The 18,090-nt window shown below is 24.0% G+C and overlaps 1 protein-coding gene across 3 annotated transcripts in view; it reads right to left on the reverse strand.

Moving 5' to 3' along the window:
• LOC126894741 (uncharacterized) overlaps positions 1-15,345 on the reverse strand; it is a 44,361-nt gene extending 29,016 nt beyond the window's left edge. The window contains exons 1-6 of one of the 3 annotated variants that reach the window (XM_050665965.1): positions 15,146-15,345; positions 9,303-9,627; positions 2,755-2,871; positions 2,298-2,451; positions 1,992-2,110; positions 1,172-1,289 (exon numbers count right to left, since the gene is read on the reverse strand). In XM_050665965.1, the coding sequence (XP_050521922.1) occupies positions 1,172-1,289; positions 1,992-2,110; positions 2,298-2,451; positions 2,755-2,871; positions 9,303-9,627; positions 15,146-15,162 (850 nt within the window). In that variant the 5' untranslated portion in view covers positions 15,163-15,345. Of the gene's footprint in view, positions 1-1,171; positions 1,290-1,991; positions 2,111-2,297; positions 2,452-2,754; positions 2,872-7,601; positions 7,837-9,302; positions 9,628-11,898; positions 12,098-15,145 lie in introns of those variants that run through there. The other 2 variants (XM_050665966.1, XM_050665967.1) reach the window with 2 other exon arrangements.
• Between the last annotated feature and the right edge of the window lie 2,745 nt (positions 15,346-18,090).

Below are 18,090 nucleotides of genomic sequence, written 5' to 3' on the forward strand. Positions count from 1 at the left end.
GTGATATATTCTACAATTGACAGTGTCATACTGTGTTTGATGTATGTGTTAAATGTTGATGGACGAGCTGTCATATTTTTACTAGTGGTCTTTATTATTGATAAAATCATCAAGGATACAGAAAAACAGCTTTTCTTGCGGTTGTCATTAATTTAAAATGAGCTCAGGTGTACACAGAAACGCGCATCGTAGGGCAAGATGACGAATTCAATATTTCTCAAAATCAATCACATATAGAAGCACATCCTGGATATCATAAAAGCCTCTTACGGTACACTTTATTACTAAATAGTACTAAGACACGTGTGCGCACGTTAATTTAAGTTGTGATTAGAAATTTGTATTTAATGTATTTTGATGTAATTTTTTAGACATTGAAATTTTAGATATTAGCGTGATAATAGAAATGTTTCAAATTTCTCTCATAAATATTCTAAAAGTATTACTTAATGTCTATTAATTTATAAGTATCCGTTTCTTTTACGATAGTTACGATTATAAAGTTTTACAATCTCCCTCCGTAGCTAAAGAAAGATGATAAAAACAACGTTTTTCAAGAAAAATCATATTTTATCCTTTTGAAGATAAAAGAGACGATTGAAAAATATTGTAGTGTTGGGCTAGATATTAAAATAATTCTCATGCAAATTTCAGACTTTAAATTCATTCATAAAAGTCAGGAAAAATCGTTGAAGCTTAACCTTCTTACCCCGCCATACTTTAATACATATAGTCAATGTCGTTGCTACTTGCATAACGTTTGTTGTTCTTGTATAATTAAGGTGCAGAAAGTTCAATAATATCCATATTAAGTTACACACTTAAGCCATATATAATTAAACTTACAATTCATTTAAGAGTTGAAATCATGATATTTTTACATTAAATATTGTTATAAAATATATGACTTTCCAATCTATAGAAAAAATCGATTAACTACTATAGTTTAAAAATGTATTTCGAAAAAGACATACAGAACATACTAAAGTCGATAAAAGATTATTCTTAAAAAAATAAAACAATGATTAAATTTCGTTAGGTATTTATTTTAAGAAATAATTTAATGCAATAAACTAAAAAAGGGTTAAAATTTAAGAGTAAATTTAATTTACCCTTAAAGTAAAATATATGAATATATTTATATATATATAAAAGAATTATTATCACTCACTTTTAAAACGATACACTAATATGAGGTTTTTATTTAGTTTTTTATACATAGCAGCTGCACGAATGCAAAGATCAAAAAATTGTAAATCTATGCTGAACAAGCACACTCTTGAAATACCCTGGAAATGTTTTATCAATAATAAAATGCATATTGTTGTTAACTTCATTCCCCTTTTTTTTGGGTTTTCATACTAAATTAATATGTAATTCAACCTTGTTATTAATTTATAGGTTTATTTGTATCCATTTAAGACCATTAAAAAAATACAGAATAAGTAAAATTATAACTATGTATTATTCAATTACAGTATAAAACATTTTCACTGACTTTCATTTTTTGCATACATATTTTATTTAATAATTTAAAATAAATATGAGTAAACAATTAAAATCAAGTTAATCATCTTGAGAGTACGTAGAAATATAATTTAATAATGTTATAAAAAGCATTATGAAAATCACTACATTTGCTTAATGAGGTTACTTTAATGGACATCGTTAAATAAAACTGTAGTTTAAAGTAAAAATCTTCAAGATTATTCATTTAATTCTATTAAACTCATATTCTCAAAAGTGCCGTCAAAAATATATGGTTTTTGACTTTCCTTCAATAAAGTATTAAAAAAACTCCTCTAAGAAAAGATTATATCCATGAAATGCTGTTAGATAAACTAAAGATTAACGCCATTAGCTTAATTTATAAGAAAGACGAAAATTCTTTAAAAAAGCCGTTTATGTATCTCTCTATATTGAATACATGCTATTATTTTCAATAGAAATATTTTGGTAGTTATTTTTTATCATCCGTAGGAAACTCTTACCTCTAAATAGAATATCCATTTAGGTGTAGAAAGACTTTGCCATTGATAATCAAATATAACTTCAAATATCGTAAATAAAACTCCAACTAAAGCTGCTATTCCAGTGTAATATTTCGGAGCTATCATTAAGTATTATTTAAAATATAAATAAAAAACATTAAATCGATGACACCAAAAACTTAAAGTAATTACAAAATATAAGTAATTAATTATATAATTTATAGTTTATATTAGACAGTATGGTATTTTATTTATGTTTACATTTTTTTTTTTTTTAATAATTTTCAATCTTTATTTGAAACTAACCTTTACAATTTATACGTTCTTCGAGTAAACGGACATCATTAATAATATTTAAAATATCGATTGATTTAATGGCATGGATAATAATGATTAGACTTTTTAAGTATTTTGTCACTAAAAATAAAACCGTTGCTTTTGGACCAGAACCTGTTTCAAGCTAATAACGTTCATGTTAAATTTATTAAAACATAAAATATAGTATATTTAGATCAAAACAGAAGAAAATCAGAAATCATAGTTTTTCTTTTGACTAGCTATAAAATGTTTTACACATTTGAACAACCGAATAAATTAAATGAATTGATAATTGAATCACTCTGAAAATATAGTATCTATATATCTATTTGTCAATTAAAAATAATAGTTAATATTTTTCAATATTTTCATTAAAATAATGTGATTTTTTTTTCTTTGTTTCTGTTTTGAGAAATACTGTGTAAATGGAACAAAAATAACTTACATGTTGAGCTTTGATTCTGATCAATATAACAGGATCCGGATCCAAGTAAAGTATGATAACTATCCAATAAAGAGCCAATATACATTTCAAAAGACTTAAACGTAATAGTTTTGAAACCTTACATAATAACAATAATGTATTAATTTATACACTGTTTTAATTTAATATTATGTTCAAATACTATTTTGGATGTATCACCATCAGAAAAAAACAAAGATGCAATGAAAGAAAATAGTAATGGTAGCACTTAGCCTAATAGACTATTAGACTGAAAAAGAGATATTTTTTGCTCTGATTACGTAGTAAACTTCAAAAGTCATTTTCAACTAGATTTAAAATTACAAAATCTCAAAGTTAGTTAATACTACCATTAATTCGTGTGCACTACGCTACTTCTTATTAGCTTTTTATCCATTCCAGATTTCATTACTACTAATTGTATCATGTTTTTGTTAAATTTCATAAAGTTTAGGCTTGAATTTCATAAAAGGTAACATTTTAATCCAATATTTATAATTAACTTTATTTATCAAATGTCCTTTCTATTTTTAACCACTATGAACTTTTCAAATGTTGATTTCGTGTTATTGTGGTAAATAAGAAAACAAAAATTTTAAATTTAGAGCATACTACAAAAATGATACATTCCACTATTTGACATTATTGGATATTATTAATGATTATTAATGTTTGAATACAAGTAAATTTAGTACCATAACATTTTGTCGTAATTAAACTATGATATATTTACCTACAAAATAAATGATATTAATCTTAAAAATGTATCCCATATAAGTATTTAGGAATAATACTCTTTAGATTTATCTTTTAATGAACATATCTCTGTTATTTACAATAAAGCATTACGCTTGTTGGGATCTATTAAAAGAAATTGTTAGGAATTTTTTAACCCTTATGTTTTAAAAGTGTTATATTGATCACTTGTTCGTTCCATTGTTGAATATAGGTCTGTTTTTCGGTCACCATAACAAGTTAATCTCAAAGATAAAATTGAAAAGTTGCAGGATATTTTTATGCGTATGTGGGATTTTAAACAGAATAACAGTTATTAGAGTTACTCTATTAACACTGTGAATCTATATGAAAAGGAATCAAACTTAAAAATAGCTTACTTACTCAACGACAGTGAGTGTTTGATGTGAGTTAGATATATGAGTTAATAAATAATAAAACTGACTGTCCTGAAATTCTTGAAGCTATCTCTTTCAATATATACTTAGTCAAGTTACATTCCAAACAATTGTTTTATATTACAACAGCTATTCAAAACTACTGTTATTACGCGTTGACTAACCGAATGATAAGAGAATGAAATGAAATTTGTGATCATGTTGATTTGTTTTTTGTACTCGTTTGTCATAATAAAACGTTTTATTTATAAAAATTAATGTAACTAAATATTAAGCACTTTAATCAATTATATTATGCATTTTTTTTTTATGTCTACTGCTTAATTGTTTGTTATTCAGTTATCTGTACTCTATACCCCTTGAGCGTCTTATCATTTAAATAAATAAATATTTAATGTATTATTTGGGATTTCAGCTTTAAAGTGAACTAATTAACTACTTTGGATTACACAGAACTGCCTTTGATGAATAGCCTCATATATCGCTCTCAATAGTCCTGTATGTTTATACATGCTACTCGTAAAAGATTTAACTACAGTATAGTACTTCATTAACGAATCAAATAATTGGGAAATATATTAAGTAGTTAGAGAAAAAAATGATAACATTTTAAAATAACTTAAAAATGATTCTAATCACTCATAATTATCAATTTATGAAAATAATAATTTATTGAAAATAAAAATATTTAGCATAAATTCAGGGGCGTATTCACATATTTTCCACCTATTGGCATTTAAAAATTTGCCGCTTTTCATTACGTTATGACGGAGGGGGCTCATTTTTATATATTTTTGCCATAACACTATTAATTCTTCCCCCTCAAAAAAGAATTTAAAAATATTTTTCAAGCAAATCTATGTTTATTAATAAATCAGCAAATAAATTGCATATAGCTATCATACATATCATAAATGCACAATAAACGAAAACAATTATGATAATTATTAGGAAGTGAGTATGTCATAACAACAATAAAAAAATAACTCACTTTTTATAAATATGTTGACATTGAATATTTGCCGTTGTAGGCAGTTGCTTATATTGCCTTCATATAAATACGCCGCTGCATAAATTAAGTTAAAATATCCATATAATTAAGCTAAACAATTTCTGATTTTTAGAGTGAAAAAGTTGTCAGTAAAAAACTAAACCAAAGTTAAATACTGTACAGATTTAAAAAAACAGATTAAATAACATTAACTTTATCTATGCACTTATGTCAAATTAATGACAAATATTTTATGTTTGTAGCTAAAAAATTATTTAATAACTGAAAACATATCAACTTTCTTGTTTTTTTTTTAATTATTATGAGGGTTTTTTTTCTATATTTATATGAAAATATGGATTAATTTTTTGATTACATATTTATTGGGGAGACTTGATGGTCACATTACAAGAAAAACCTAAGCTCGTTACAGTTACACGTGAGGAACACGATTTTTTCTTAGATCAAGTTTTAAATATTATTCGGTTAAAATTACCAAGAACTCTCATTTTAGTGTTTTCTAGGTGAACTATTAGTCAACATTAAATTAGTGTTAGTTAATACATATAGAAAATACACTTAATAAAACAACCATACTTAAATATTTTTTAAAGTAAAAATAAAATAATAGTTTTTATTTAAAAACTAAATAACAATAATACTTAGAGAATGTATAGATAAAAATTATGATTATAATTATTTACAACTTATTATTTTAAATAAGATAATCAAAACAATTACTAAACTAATTTTTTGTCAAACATGATTTTGATTCTAATTTTAATGTCAAGTAAAGACTCATTATATTATAAGCAAAGATATAAATAAAACATACGAATATCACGCACAAAATTATTTCTCATTAGATTTCATATCTTTTTTTTTATTTCATCATCTACGATGTATTATGTATAATGATTACAGTAGTTTATAAATACCTATATATTAAGATTATTTTTTTAATAATGCAAATGCTTTTCTGAGCTTGATTAATGTCATAAAAAACCCCCTAGGGTCAAAGTATTATTATAGATTTTGTTTTTCTGAAAACTTGCTTACATTTTTCATCCGAGTACTACAACTAATATCATTATTTATGTACTAAATATAAAAAGTTAAATTTTCAATTTATTATTAAGTTACTTTTTTGTGGCATAAAAGTTTAAATTAAATATTACACTTTTTCAATTATTTAAATTATATTAGGTAATTTTGTTTTAGAACAACAAAGAATGCTTTATATTAATGTGAGTTAGTAAATGGCATATGACACAAATATAGAATTCTTAGAAATTCATGATTTATATAAGATAAATTATTTTTTATCAAATGTGTTCTTTTGCATCAATTTCGACGATAATAAATACTAAGCCATTCAAAATACAGTTGAAATCATAGCTGTACAATTATGAAATTGCATATGACTTAATTACTCGTTTTTTTTGTTAATAAATAAAGCAAAATTATAAAAAACACGATGCGAAAAAGCCTTAAAAATTTCTAAAAAATATAGGTTATTTTTTCATCACTGTAGCGACTAAATTATTTTATTTTAACTTAAATCGATAATAAATTTATTTTTTAATACATAAATTTTAGTTATTCAATTATAGCATAAATTTTTCATTTTTAGGTAGTCTAAACTCTTAAAAACAATTGCGATTTATGATCAATAAATATATTATTTTATAAACTCAAAGAAAACAAAATGCATAGTTTAATGTTGTTATTTGGAGTTTTCAAATTAATTCCAGTTATAAAATGATTTACATTTGATTGGTGTTATGAAGATGAAACCAATCATTAATAATATTTATTTGAAATAAGATACTACATGGTTAAAAATTAATTGATAAATATTTTTGTATCATTAAGAAAAAAAAATGTTTTGAAGGTAGTTATATCTTACATAAAGTTCTTAATTTTATGCATAAGTAATATACTTTGTAAATTACATTAATAAAATAAAATTTATGAGCTGTTGAGTTTTAAAAAAAATACAAAAATATTAGCTTTGATGCAAAACTGAGAAGATATTAATTTTACTACAATGTGTTTATTTATTTATAAGAACCTTAGGTAATTTCCTTTTATTTGTTATAAGCTTTTTGAAAATCTAACGCATTATCTGTGCATGGGAGATTTAAAATAGCGACATTTGCGTGTAAAGTTAACCTTTTTAACTTAACTTTTGAAAAACTTTCTAGAAATATTCTAAAATTTAAACAAAAGTTAAAGAAGCTTATGATAAAAAATTAAAAAAAAAAGTTATTAGACTACTTGTTTTCTCTATGTAAATAGCCTCCAAACTAAATAAAAATGTTATTTTGTTCTCAAAAATCGCCGTTTATCATGTTGTTATATATTTCTACTTGAATTATTAAAGCCTATATTTAGGTCAAACAGTGTATTCATATAAGAATGAGTGTAAAGTACTATTATTAAACCCCCAATTTTACAAAACAAAAAAAAACATAAAATGTTTCTAAGTCTTAGTTATCAATTTTTTCGTAGATTTTTTGCAGCTTTAATGTCAGTCTAATAAGTATATTAAAAATAAAGAGGCTGCCTTTTCCAAAAGAAATTTTCTAGGTACCAATGGCTTATAATAAATTATAATTTGATGAATTAAATATGATTTTTCAAAAAAATTTTATGAATGATTTTATCAACTTTTTCCTAAACATTAATTTTGTTCCACTTACTTTAGTATAATCATGAGTTATCTTTACAGGATATGTACCAAAAATTGACGATAAAAAAAATAGCCACTCTACATTAGATGCCATAACGTTAGCAAATGAATTTACCCACTATTTTTTTTTGGAGCTACTAAATAGACACTCTTTATTACAACAATATTGTATTTGTAATGAAAACACTTCCTCTTTCTAATGTCATAAATTCAAGAATAATAGATAACATAAAAAGGTGTTAGAATAACACGCAATTACTCAATAATTGTTGTTTTAGTTTATTTATAAATAATATTACAGGTATATAGTGGATTTTAAAATATTAGGTTATCCTTTTAATTAGTAAAATGAAAATAATAATGTACTTACAAAATATTTTTACCTCTATGTTTGCGGACATTTTAATTTTATAAACGTTTATAATATTTATTAGATTAAATGTGTATTTATTACCTCTCACATATCTACCAAGTTATAATTTTATTTATAATAATATTAATATAATTATCATTTATCGTTATTATAACATATAATATTATATTAATCTTGAAAAAAATTTTTTTATCATTACTTTTTAAAAATATTGTCATATTCATGTAAATTTATAAGTTAAGGTAAATTGATCCTTTTATAGAAATAAAAAGTAAATTTGATAAAACTTGATTTACGCATTTAATATTCAAGATAAATAATATTTTTCTTCTCTTATCATTAAAATTTACATGCAAATTCGTCAACAACTTACTTTTAATGCTTTTGCCACACGATTTTTTTCGTGATATACATTTTATAACTTAATATTAGAAAGAACTTAAGAATTTATTTTACAACGATAATTGTGGAGATCATGTATTACATAGGCTTAAGGACATTTTTAGTACCACTTCCGATATTTCTCAAGAGGATTTTTTTTTTCTTACTTAAAAATATACTCGAAAATGTATAGTTAATCCTTTGAATCACGACAACTGGCATAGTCAACAGAATCAACCGTGACCGAGATTAAAACCACCGATATTATGTGTCAGACACAACTATATCTTATTTCAGCAGTAAATTTATCAGGTATTTTTTGCATTAAATTTTCAGAACAAATCAAGTGTACTGAATAGACATCTTATTTATAACAAATCAACTATTCGTGGTTATCTATGTTCATAAAAATAACTAACACAAATTAAATAATCTGTTTAAATAAATACCTTATGAACGTAATAAATATTATTGAAAAAATAAGCTTATAGACTAAGTTTAATTATGATCACACATAAATCATCCTAAATCATATGAATGATTAAAAATTAAAAAAAAAAAAAAATTTCTAAAAAGAGAACGAATAAACCTCATGAAATTTTGAAACTTTTATATAAAACGTTTCAATTTTTTTGTGATATGTCAATTGATGTAGTTTTTCATATCAGTACGAATATTAAGTTTGGAGAAATGATAAAATTAACTTATTTCCCTTAATAACATTACACTGTACACATATGTAATAAGTTATTTACGATGATAACTTTCTTAACCTCATTGTATAATACACAACTAGTTTAACAAGAATGTTTTTACCCTTCTTAAGAAGGTTTTAAAATCATAAAAATCAATACATAAAGTCTATGTATATATTGATTTATAACACTGTCCAACAAAATTGAAATATCTAATGTTTGGTTCGTTCAAGTTTTGAATGTAATAATCATTTGTACATACGTGAGTTACTGGCACTGCAGGCATAGACGCTGTTCGGCCACGATCTGTGATCGTCAATGACCGTTTACTTCTAAATGCAGTGGAACGTTGCAAACTTCTTCTTGGTGAACTGCCGGATGTCCGGACTCGCATAGATTGACTGGTTCCTGGCCTTAATGTTGTTGGTGGTTGCATGGAGGAATTCAATGAGGGTGCCCATCTTGTAGGGGATGGACGTCGCAAATGATGACCTAAAATTCTTTTCTCTTCAAGAATAGCTTCGGGGGGTGGTTCGTCATCGGGTCGGTAATCATTATTGTAAAACGTCGTCAATGGTGACGTCGTCCTGGAAACAAAATCATAAGCTTTATTTTAGTAAATTTATATGAATGACGATTAATTGTTACACAGAACTAATTATTCCTCTATAATTTTACTAAAATTTGTACTTAAATCTAAACAACTACGTGAAAATAAATTTGAAATAAACATTAAGTTTATATAGACTGTTTTAACTAAAAGCTGTAGCTGGGATGATTGAGAAATCAAATATTTATATGAAAAATTATTCTTCAGTTTTTAAAACGCAATTAAAATGTGCTGTTAAAACACAACTTACTTACAGCCGTATAGTAATTGTAAATCAATCTTCAGAATGTTATTCGCATAGGGTTATTTTTATAATACATTTTAAAAAAATGCATTGTATTAATTGTTTTACTAGATATTATAATAAACATGAATGTTTGATAAATATTTCAGATAAATAATTAATTTATAATTTAATATTGTAATAAGTTTCTCTCTGCAAAAAATCATCGATTTCATATTAATTCATTCATTACTTCTTTAAGTATATAGTAAGTTTCATAAAGTGGGATTCATATTTGTAAGCTGTGACGTATATATATTGTAAGGTAAACCATCAAATGTAATTTTAGAAATAACAAAATAAAAAATATAGGTTCATATTAAAAATTCAGGATAAATTAGTGTTGCAACCAAATTTGGAATTTTCTAATCATTTATCAATAGTTTCATGCGAAACTAGGAAGATATTATTGATGATATTATTTTATTTTGAACGACGAATTAATTCAAATATATTTTTAAATAATAAATATTAAGTAAATAATTACTCATCTATAATTTCCAAAATATTAATGCAATTATTATGATCATTGTGGTAACTAAAAATGTATAATGAGTGAATGAAATACCATTTAAAAAGAGTCAATTAGTCATAAATTTGGTAATCGGTTCCTTCGTTGATAAACATGTTTCTATCTAAAATGATCGAACTTCTATACAGATAATACATATTCGGTATTATTTTATCAAGAAGTGTGTCTCTAATTCTAAATCCTCGAAATGATAGTAATATAAAATTAAAATAATAATTGGATAGACACCTGTCGATTAAATTTTAAAATAGTACATTTATTCATAAATTGAAGAATGCTACTTCGTTTTATACTATAATAAATTCTATATCAAGCAAAATTAATTATTGAAAAAAAATGAGTTTATTTTGCTTTCTATTAAAAATTTAAGTCACTATCGAAATAATAAACATTATTTTAGAAAGTATTTTAATGTAACTTAATATAATAATAAAATTTTAGTTAAAATTAAGTGATCCCAAAAATGTAAACAGACATAAATTGGTTTAACTAATTGTATTAACATTCTTGTAATGATAATATTTACTCGGATGACACAGCTTCAATGAGTTTTGTGAAACATTAAACTAATATCTACGAAAATTAACTTGAAAAATATTTGATAACCTTGATAAAGATTTTCTATTTTACATTATCTCTATTATTATTAGATCATTTCTCAAAAAATATATAGATATGTGTATTTTTATAATAAACAATTTTTAAAACTTTTTTTCTATATTATATTTATGGAATTTTATAAATAAAAAGTTTTTTACGTAAGGAAATCTTATGACAACTTCGGAAGTTCATTTTCTTTGATCGATCGACACCATATTTATTTTATAATTGACTTACATTTTTTCAGGTACAAATAATAGTAAAAATTTCCACTCCAGTAGAAGGGTCAATAGAAATTTGAGGTGATTTATGGTTGTCGTTGATACATTTGAAACGATCGTTAACTTTCTATTGCATTTTCGTTTTCCTTATTAGAGTAATCATTTATAAGACTTATTTATTAAAAAATATACAGGGTGTTCAGTAAGTCAGGAAACGGGTTACAAACAATGAGAACAATAGAAACCCGTTTCCTGACTTACTGAACACCCTGTAGAATAAGATCCAATGTCAATCTTTACAACATGAATCTTATATTATACTAATTAACACTTTGAATTAACAATCTCATAAATTAAAAAAAAATCATTATTTCAAATAAATAAAATTAATTTTCAATTTAAAATATAAAATTATGAAAATAATGAATTAAATGTCTATACAGATATATTACTAATAACAAATAATTGTCAAATTACTTTTAAACAATGCGTTATTTACTGTTAAGGTTTGAATAAATTTAAACTCAGTAAAAATAAATGATAATTTTTAAAATAAATTAATCGATATATTTTTCTTTAATATTCTTCAAAATCTATTTTATTATAACTTACAAAAAAATCTCGAAAATTGTCTTCTTGTTTTTCACTTTGTTGAATGTAAAAATATTACTTTTTATGTAGATCAAATGTAACTTTATCATCACGAAGTATCTCATTCAAGTATTTCTTGGAATATGGCATAAATGGAAATTCTGGACAGCCAAACGACAAGTGGAAGTCACTTGAGAATACTTAAAATTGTTCTTTTGTTCTTTAGAGGGAAAAAAATATTTTGTTATCATTTTTTACATGTTCCATAGTATACAGTGTGATCGATTTTTTATAAACCACTCGGTTACTCGTAATTTAATAAAATATTGAAAAAAAAATGTTTTTTTTTTTAGTTACATATATATTTCCTAATTTATTAACTACTCATTGCTTTTTAGAATTTTCCCTTGTAATTTTTTGAGGGCGTTAATTTCATTTTTTTTATTGTAGCTTACATGATTAACTAGTTTATAATATAAAGTTTCGAACCAGTATTTCAAAGGTTATTCTCATTTTTATATTTATGTGAGAGGAAAAGTACGGCCGGGAAATGGGTAGTGATAAATTTATTTTAGGAGTAATTGAGTGTTTTATGATGAACCAATCATTTTGTATATGTAATAGTATTGATTTGACATCAAAAATTACAATTTTTACTAGTAACAAAATTACATATTATTATGTACTTTTTTACTATTATAAAATTTAACTTACGTAAATAAAAATATTGTTTTAAAGAACTTGTTATGCATAAAAATATATATTTATTGTCATATAGAAATGAAATAACGAAATTACAAAATGAATTCTATTTTATTTTTTCATTGTAAGTTATGCGAATAAATGCCAAAAAGAAATACAATCAATAAACTCAATAAGCGAGACATTTCATTATTTTTTTCTTATCGAGCTTGGGAAACAAATAAAACCAATCAAACACTTTTAGGTCCCCAAATCCAATATCACTTAGAATGAATTGCTGACTGTAAATGTATTCTACCGATTCTAAAAGAAAAATTCGTTTTCATTAATGATACCTTAAATTGGATAGATGATAAAAGATTTTTAAATTTTCTCCTTAATAAGTAAATCAAGTCATAAATATTTTAATAAAAGATAATTTTAATATATTGTGGTTGAAATAATAATTTAATTTAGAAGCCAATAACTTCTAAATCAATCTGGTATACATAGTATAAGTAATCCTGATGGCTATATTTTGAAATATTTTGAATGGACATATTTTGATCAATACAGAAATCGACTAATGACAATTACACAAAATCTGGATGTAACGTATAAAGAACGAAATGGATTACATTTTTGAAGTAATACATAAATATATAATTAAATATTTTTACATAAAATAGTAGAAATTGAACTTAGTTAATTTTTCTGATAAATACCTTCATAAATGTCCAATTATATAATTAATTATTTAGCCTGGATTATAGACACTAATAACTAAAACATAAATTTGGAGTAGAAAATAATTATAATACAAAATATAGTGACTTTTTAAAAATAGCATTTTTTGTTTAACTTCTGTAGCTGTTTACATATAAAAGTTGTCCGGTCAAATTTTCTTTTTAACTTAAATATATATATTTAAAGGTTACAGGTACTTGGTGAATTGTACTTAGTATACAAAAGTTAATAAATTAAAAACCCTCCTATACATTTAAAAATGGTCAAATTTTCAACAAAAATTACTTACTGGAAACCCTTTATATTAAACGAAAGAGACGTAGGTTCACTCAAAAAACATCAATGTCATAAGACATTTCAAGACCATTGTACATAAAAATAGACTTAGAAGAAAAAAAAAATTAACAGAAATCTCATAAATTTTTACATAAAAAACTACCGAATACTCAAAGAAAACGAGTTCTTAGAACCTTTTTTCTTATATTAAATTAGAAAAAATGTTATACCTTGAACTTCTTTGTACTTTGTCTTACTTAAATAACGTCTAAAATTTTACAGAAAAAATCAAAGTATAGATTGTATACGACTTATATTATATAACCTCATATACAATTGCTTCTCTATGTATAAAATAAAATTTAAATAATACAAATTAAAATGAAATAAACATTACGAAAAATTTGATAAGTAAACATTTTTTTTTTTGAGAAAGACGTAGTTTTTAATAAATTATTTCATAAAATAAATATTACAACCATTATGTATAAAATTAATTTTTTGTCATGTTTTGAAAATTCAATAAAGCTTACCCAAATTTTTAAAAGCCTATTTATAGTTGAAGCTACCAATCTTGCTTTTCTTTTGCTATGTATTTGTTTGCACATTATCAATATCTCTATTTTAATTGTAAATGAAAATTGCTTAATTAAACAGTTAGTGAATGAAAATTAATATTATGGGAAGCTCATAACACCGATGATGTCAGAGTAAATATTTACGTTTGTATACCCCCCTAAAAGTTTTAAAAGCAATTTCTTGCGTAAGTTGTTAAAATGTTTTTTTTCTATTAACTAAATAACATAAGACAGAGTTTATTAAAACAAAGATAAATCATAAATTAAAACAATCTGTATATAATAAATCATTTCGGTAAAGTTTGTTTTACCGGAAAACATAATTTCAAAAAAATGTTTCCATAAATCAAGTCACAATTATGGTTCAATTTGTTACATGTAGTGTTGAACTAACTTATCATAAAAATGATACGAAGTTTGTTAAAAAAGCTATACTTCCAAATAAATAAAATGGTTAAAATGTTTTTAATATGAAAATTTGTCAAATTATGGCTTTTAAAGTTATTTTAAACTATGCATTGTTTTTTAAAACTTCAATAAATATTGAATATATGCAATTACTTTTAATAAAATGTCATTTGATTAATTGTGAGTTATTTTTTTGAGGATAAAATAATTTAAGGTAATTTTTTTTAAAGAAGTAAACAACTATTTCATCGCATAAAATATGACCATGTTTTATAATTACGACTGAAAATGATGTAATTTCCATATTAACAGTTTTTACTAAAACTTCGCGACACTGTTAAAAAGGGCAATGTTAACTATTATGAAACATTCTATGAACTAGATAACATTAAACAATTTATTTTAGTAGTTCGTGTATAAATACTCTCTAGAATATTATATTAGAAATAAGTTAGCGTATTATAAATAGTGTATTTTTCAGTATTTTTTTTTTTTTCTGTTAATATTCAATGCAAAAAAAAATAACTGTTTTCTAATACGCATTTTCCACGGTAAAATGATTTTCTTAAATTGCTTACCTATAAACAGACATCATTGATGAAAGTTATAATTTTCTAATTAATACCGACACGCTTATGTAGCACTTAACGGCACAATTGAATCACACACGCGTTTGAGCGATACTGTCCGCGTGCTTACCGTCAGCTTCTGTTTTGACGTTATCTTGAGTGCGTATAAAAGAGAAGAGAGAGAAAGAGATGGAACGCGGTAAAAAGCACTGCTGGTGGTGAAGCGGCGCGGGCGCATCGAGGGTATACAGTAACCACAACAACGGCTACTATGTTAAAACGGTAAAAATGGGACAAACAACGGAAACTAAAACGTGACAACGGAGATGACACGCGTTAAAACAACTTATGTTTTTAAAAAGTTAAAATTTAATTAACGATTTGGTTACTCCTCCGAGTTTCACGAATAAAATTTCTCTTTTACAGTGTCAAAATAAATAAAAATAGGTTAAGAGAAGTAAATACGCGTTTTAAATAAGAACCCACCTTGTGATGACACGCAAATGCCATTAAAACAAAATGACATGGATTTCATATTAAGAAGACGTTATTCTTATGCAAACGGTACCTTAATTTTATAAATTATATTTTTAGGACTTGAAGTTTAAAAAATACGATGATTGTTTATTTAAGCAGAAAGAGAAATTTATTATTTTAAATAAAACGCCAATAAAAATTGTGTACATTATATTTAAAAAAATAGAAATGTTCGATCTTCATAAGAAATTTTTATTTATGAAAAAACAAATTCTCTCATTGTATTTACATAAAACTATTACATGTGCATTTATAAATTTTGAAAAATATTATATTTCTTTGTAATTTTCTTTAATATATTAAACATAACAATATTTATACGTTGCATAGCACGTTTTTCCTAAAATTATACTTAATATTCTTCAAAACAAATGTGTACATTAATAATTTAATTCGTCATATTTTTAGAGCTTTTTTTAAATGTAAAGGTTTTATAAATTGAAACTAAATTATACTGATTTGTATTTATTGTTAAAATTTTAACTAAACCTATTTTTACTAGAGTCTTTATACTAACTTTTAATTATTTATGTTAAAATATTTTTTTAGTCTTGATATTGTAATATCATACTCGTTCTGGTTATTCTACTTGTTTATTAATTCGTTTGTGAAGTAAAATGTAATATAATGATTATGTTTATTGACATCTATCGATTCTATTGAGTTAATTTTAATCAATATAATGTCATTCATATTAAATCTATATAAAGATGGAATTGTCAAATGCAGACATTTTCAAGATCTTAGAAGTTTCAGACTTATTGAGGTGGCGTTTCACTTCTAATCTAGCATTAACACAAAACATTTATTATAAGTTTATAAAAATATTTTGTTTGAATTTTGAACCTATAAAATTGTTTTGTTTATGAATAATTTTATAAAAAATCATCATATTCTTCTTAGTCATCAGCAGGAAAATGTTCGTATTTTAATTCAGTATTAAACATATCTTTTACTACGTCTAAAAAATTTGAGTATTTACCTTTGACATCCAAAAAGTTTGAAAATATTCGCCATCTATGCGCCTGAAACATTCGGCTCATGATTCAAATAATTTGTATAGTGTTCACAATTTTCTTAAATGCTTGACATTTTTGCAATTCCTAAAATTTAAGATAGAAAAATAAATCATTTTTTTATTAGTCACCGTAAATTATTTTTGTGTTAATAACTTCATAAATATCATCATATATTGTTGATTTTACTAAACAGAATCATAAAAAATAATTTTTATGTAACATCTGTTATTTAATTATCGACTGGGCTGCTCTAATAAAATTTAAACAACTTGCCAATAAATGTATTACTGAACAAGTGTTCCATAAAAACACAACGAATAAGGTTCAACAAATGTAAGAGGTGAAATAGGCTTTTAAAAGAAATGTACTGTGTAGTTTTTATTTTTATAAAAATAAAAGGGTAAACTGAAACATAAATGTTAGCAGTAACTACCAACTGACAACAATGTGCTGTTATTGTTCGGCAGTAGGAAATTTTTTCATGGATATCAGTATATAAATAATCGTATACTACAAAACAAAATGTATCTCAATACATTTTAGTACTCTCTCAATTTTGAAAGTTAAATTTCTGGTTAGTTATAAAGCTTATCATTTTAGCTTCCGTGCGAATCTGAAAAGGTGTTATTTTACTATGATGCGATTTATTTTTGATTTTGGGTCTGTTATTAATTTTCTGAGCTCTCACTGAGCCGATTTCTTTCTACGATACGTTGAATATCATAAATAGTATCTAGTTGAAGACTTTACCTAAAAAATTTCCCTCAATCCCTGTAAATGTGACAAATCCTTCAAAAATTTATGACTTTTAAAATCAGTAAATTTCGAATTTTTAAAAGTGTTTTTACTTTAAACTCTTTCACTTTTAAAAAAATTTGTGTATCAAAACAATACCTTACTTATTTCCCTTTTATATATTATACTTTTTGGAAATCTTACTCTTTAACTGACCATGGGGAGAATCAAAAAAGCTACTGTTTATTGTAAATATGGACGAATTCTTATTTTCAATTTAAACTTTATACTACTATAACTCTTTAAGAATTTCATTGATACAGATTTTTTTATAGGAACCTAAGAATGTCCCTTTTATTTGGCATACTTTTATAATAATCAGACTCTTTTTCTTAATAGTTGGTGTTCAAATTTTAATAGTATAAAAGTAGAACTTTTTCAACTTAACTTTTAAAAATGTTTTGGAAAACCGAAATATAACATCTTAAAATATATCTTCATTTAAACATAATATAATATACTTCATTTTGAAAAAAACAATGACCCTTAACTTATATTCTAAGTAAATAAATATCGAAGACAAAGAAAATAGTAAAACTTTTAAGTTAAAACTCCAAATTATAAAAAACTTGATTAATTTTTTATAAAAAAACTTATATGATA

The sequence above is a fragment of the Daktulosphaira vitifoliae genome, unplaced genomic scaffold (genome assembly GCF_025091365.1).
Source record: "Daktulosphaira vitifoliae isolate Bord-2020 unplaced genomic scaffold, ASM2509136v1 Scaffold_1, whole genome shotgun sequence".
NCBI lineage: Eukaryota > Metazoa > Arthropoda > Insecta > Hemiptera > Phylloxeridae > Daktulosphaira > Daktulosphaira vitifoliae.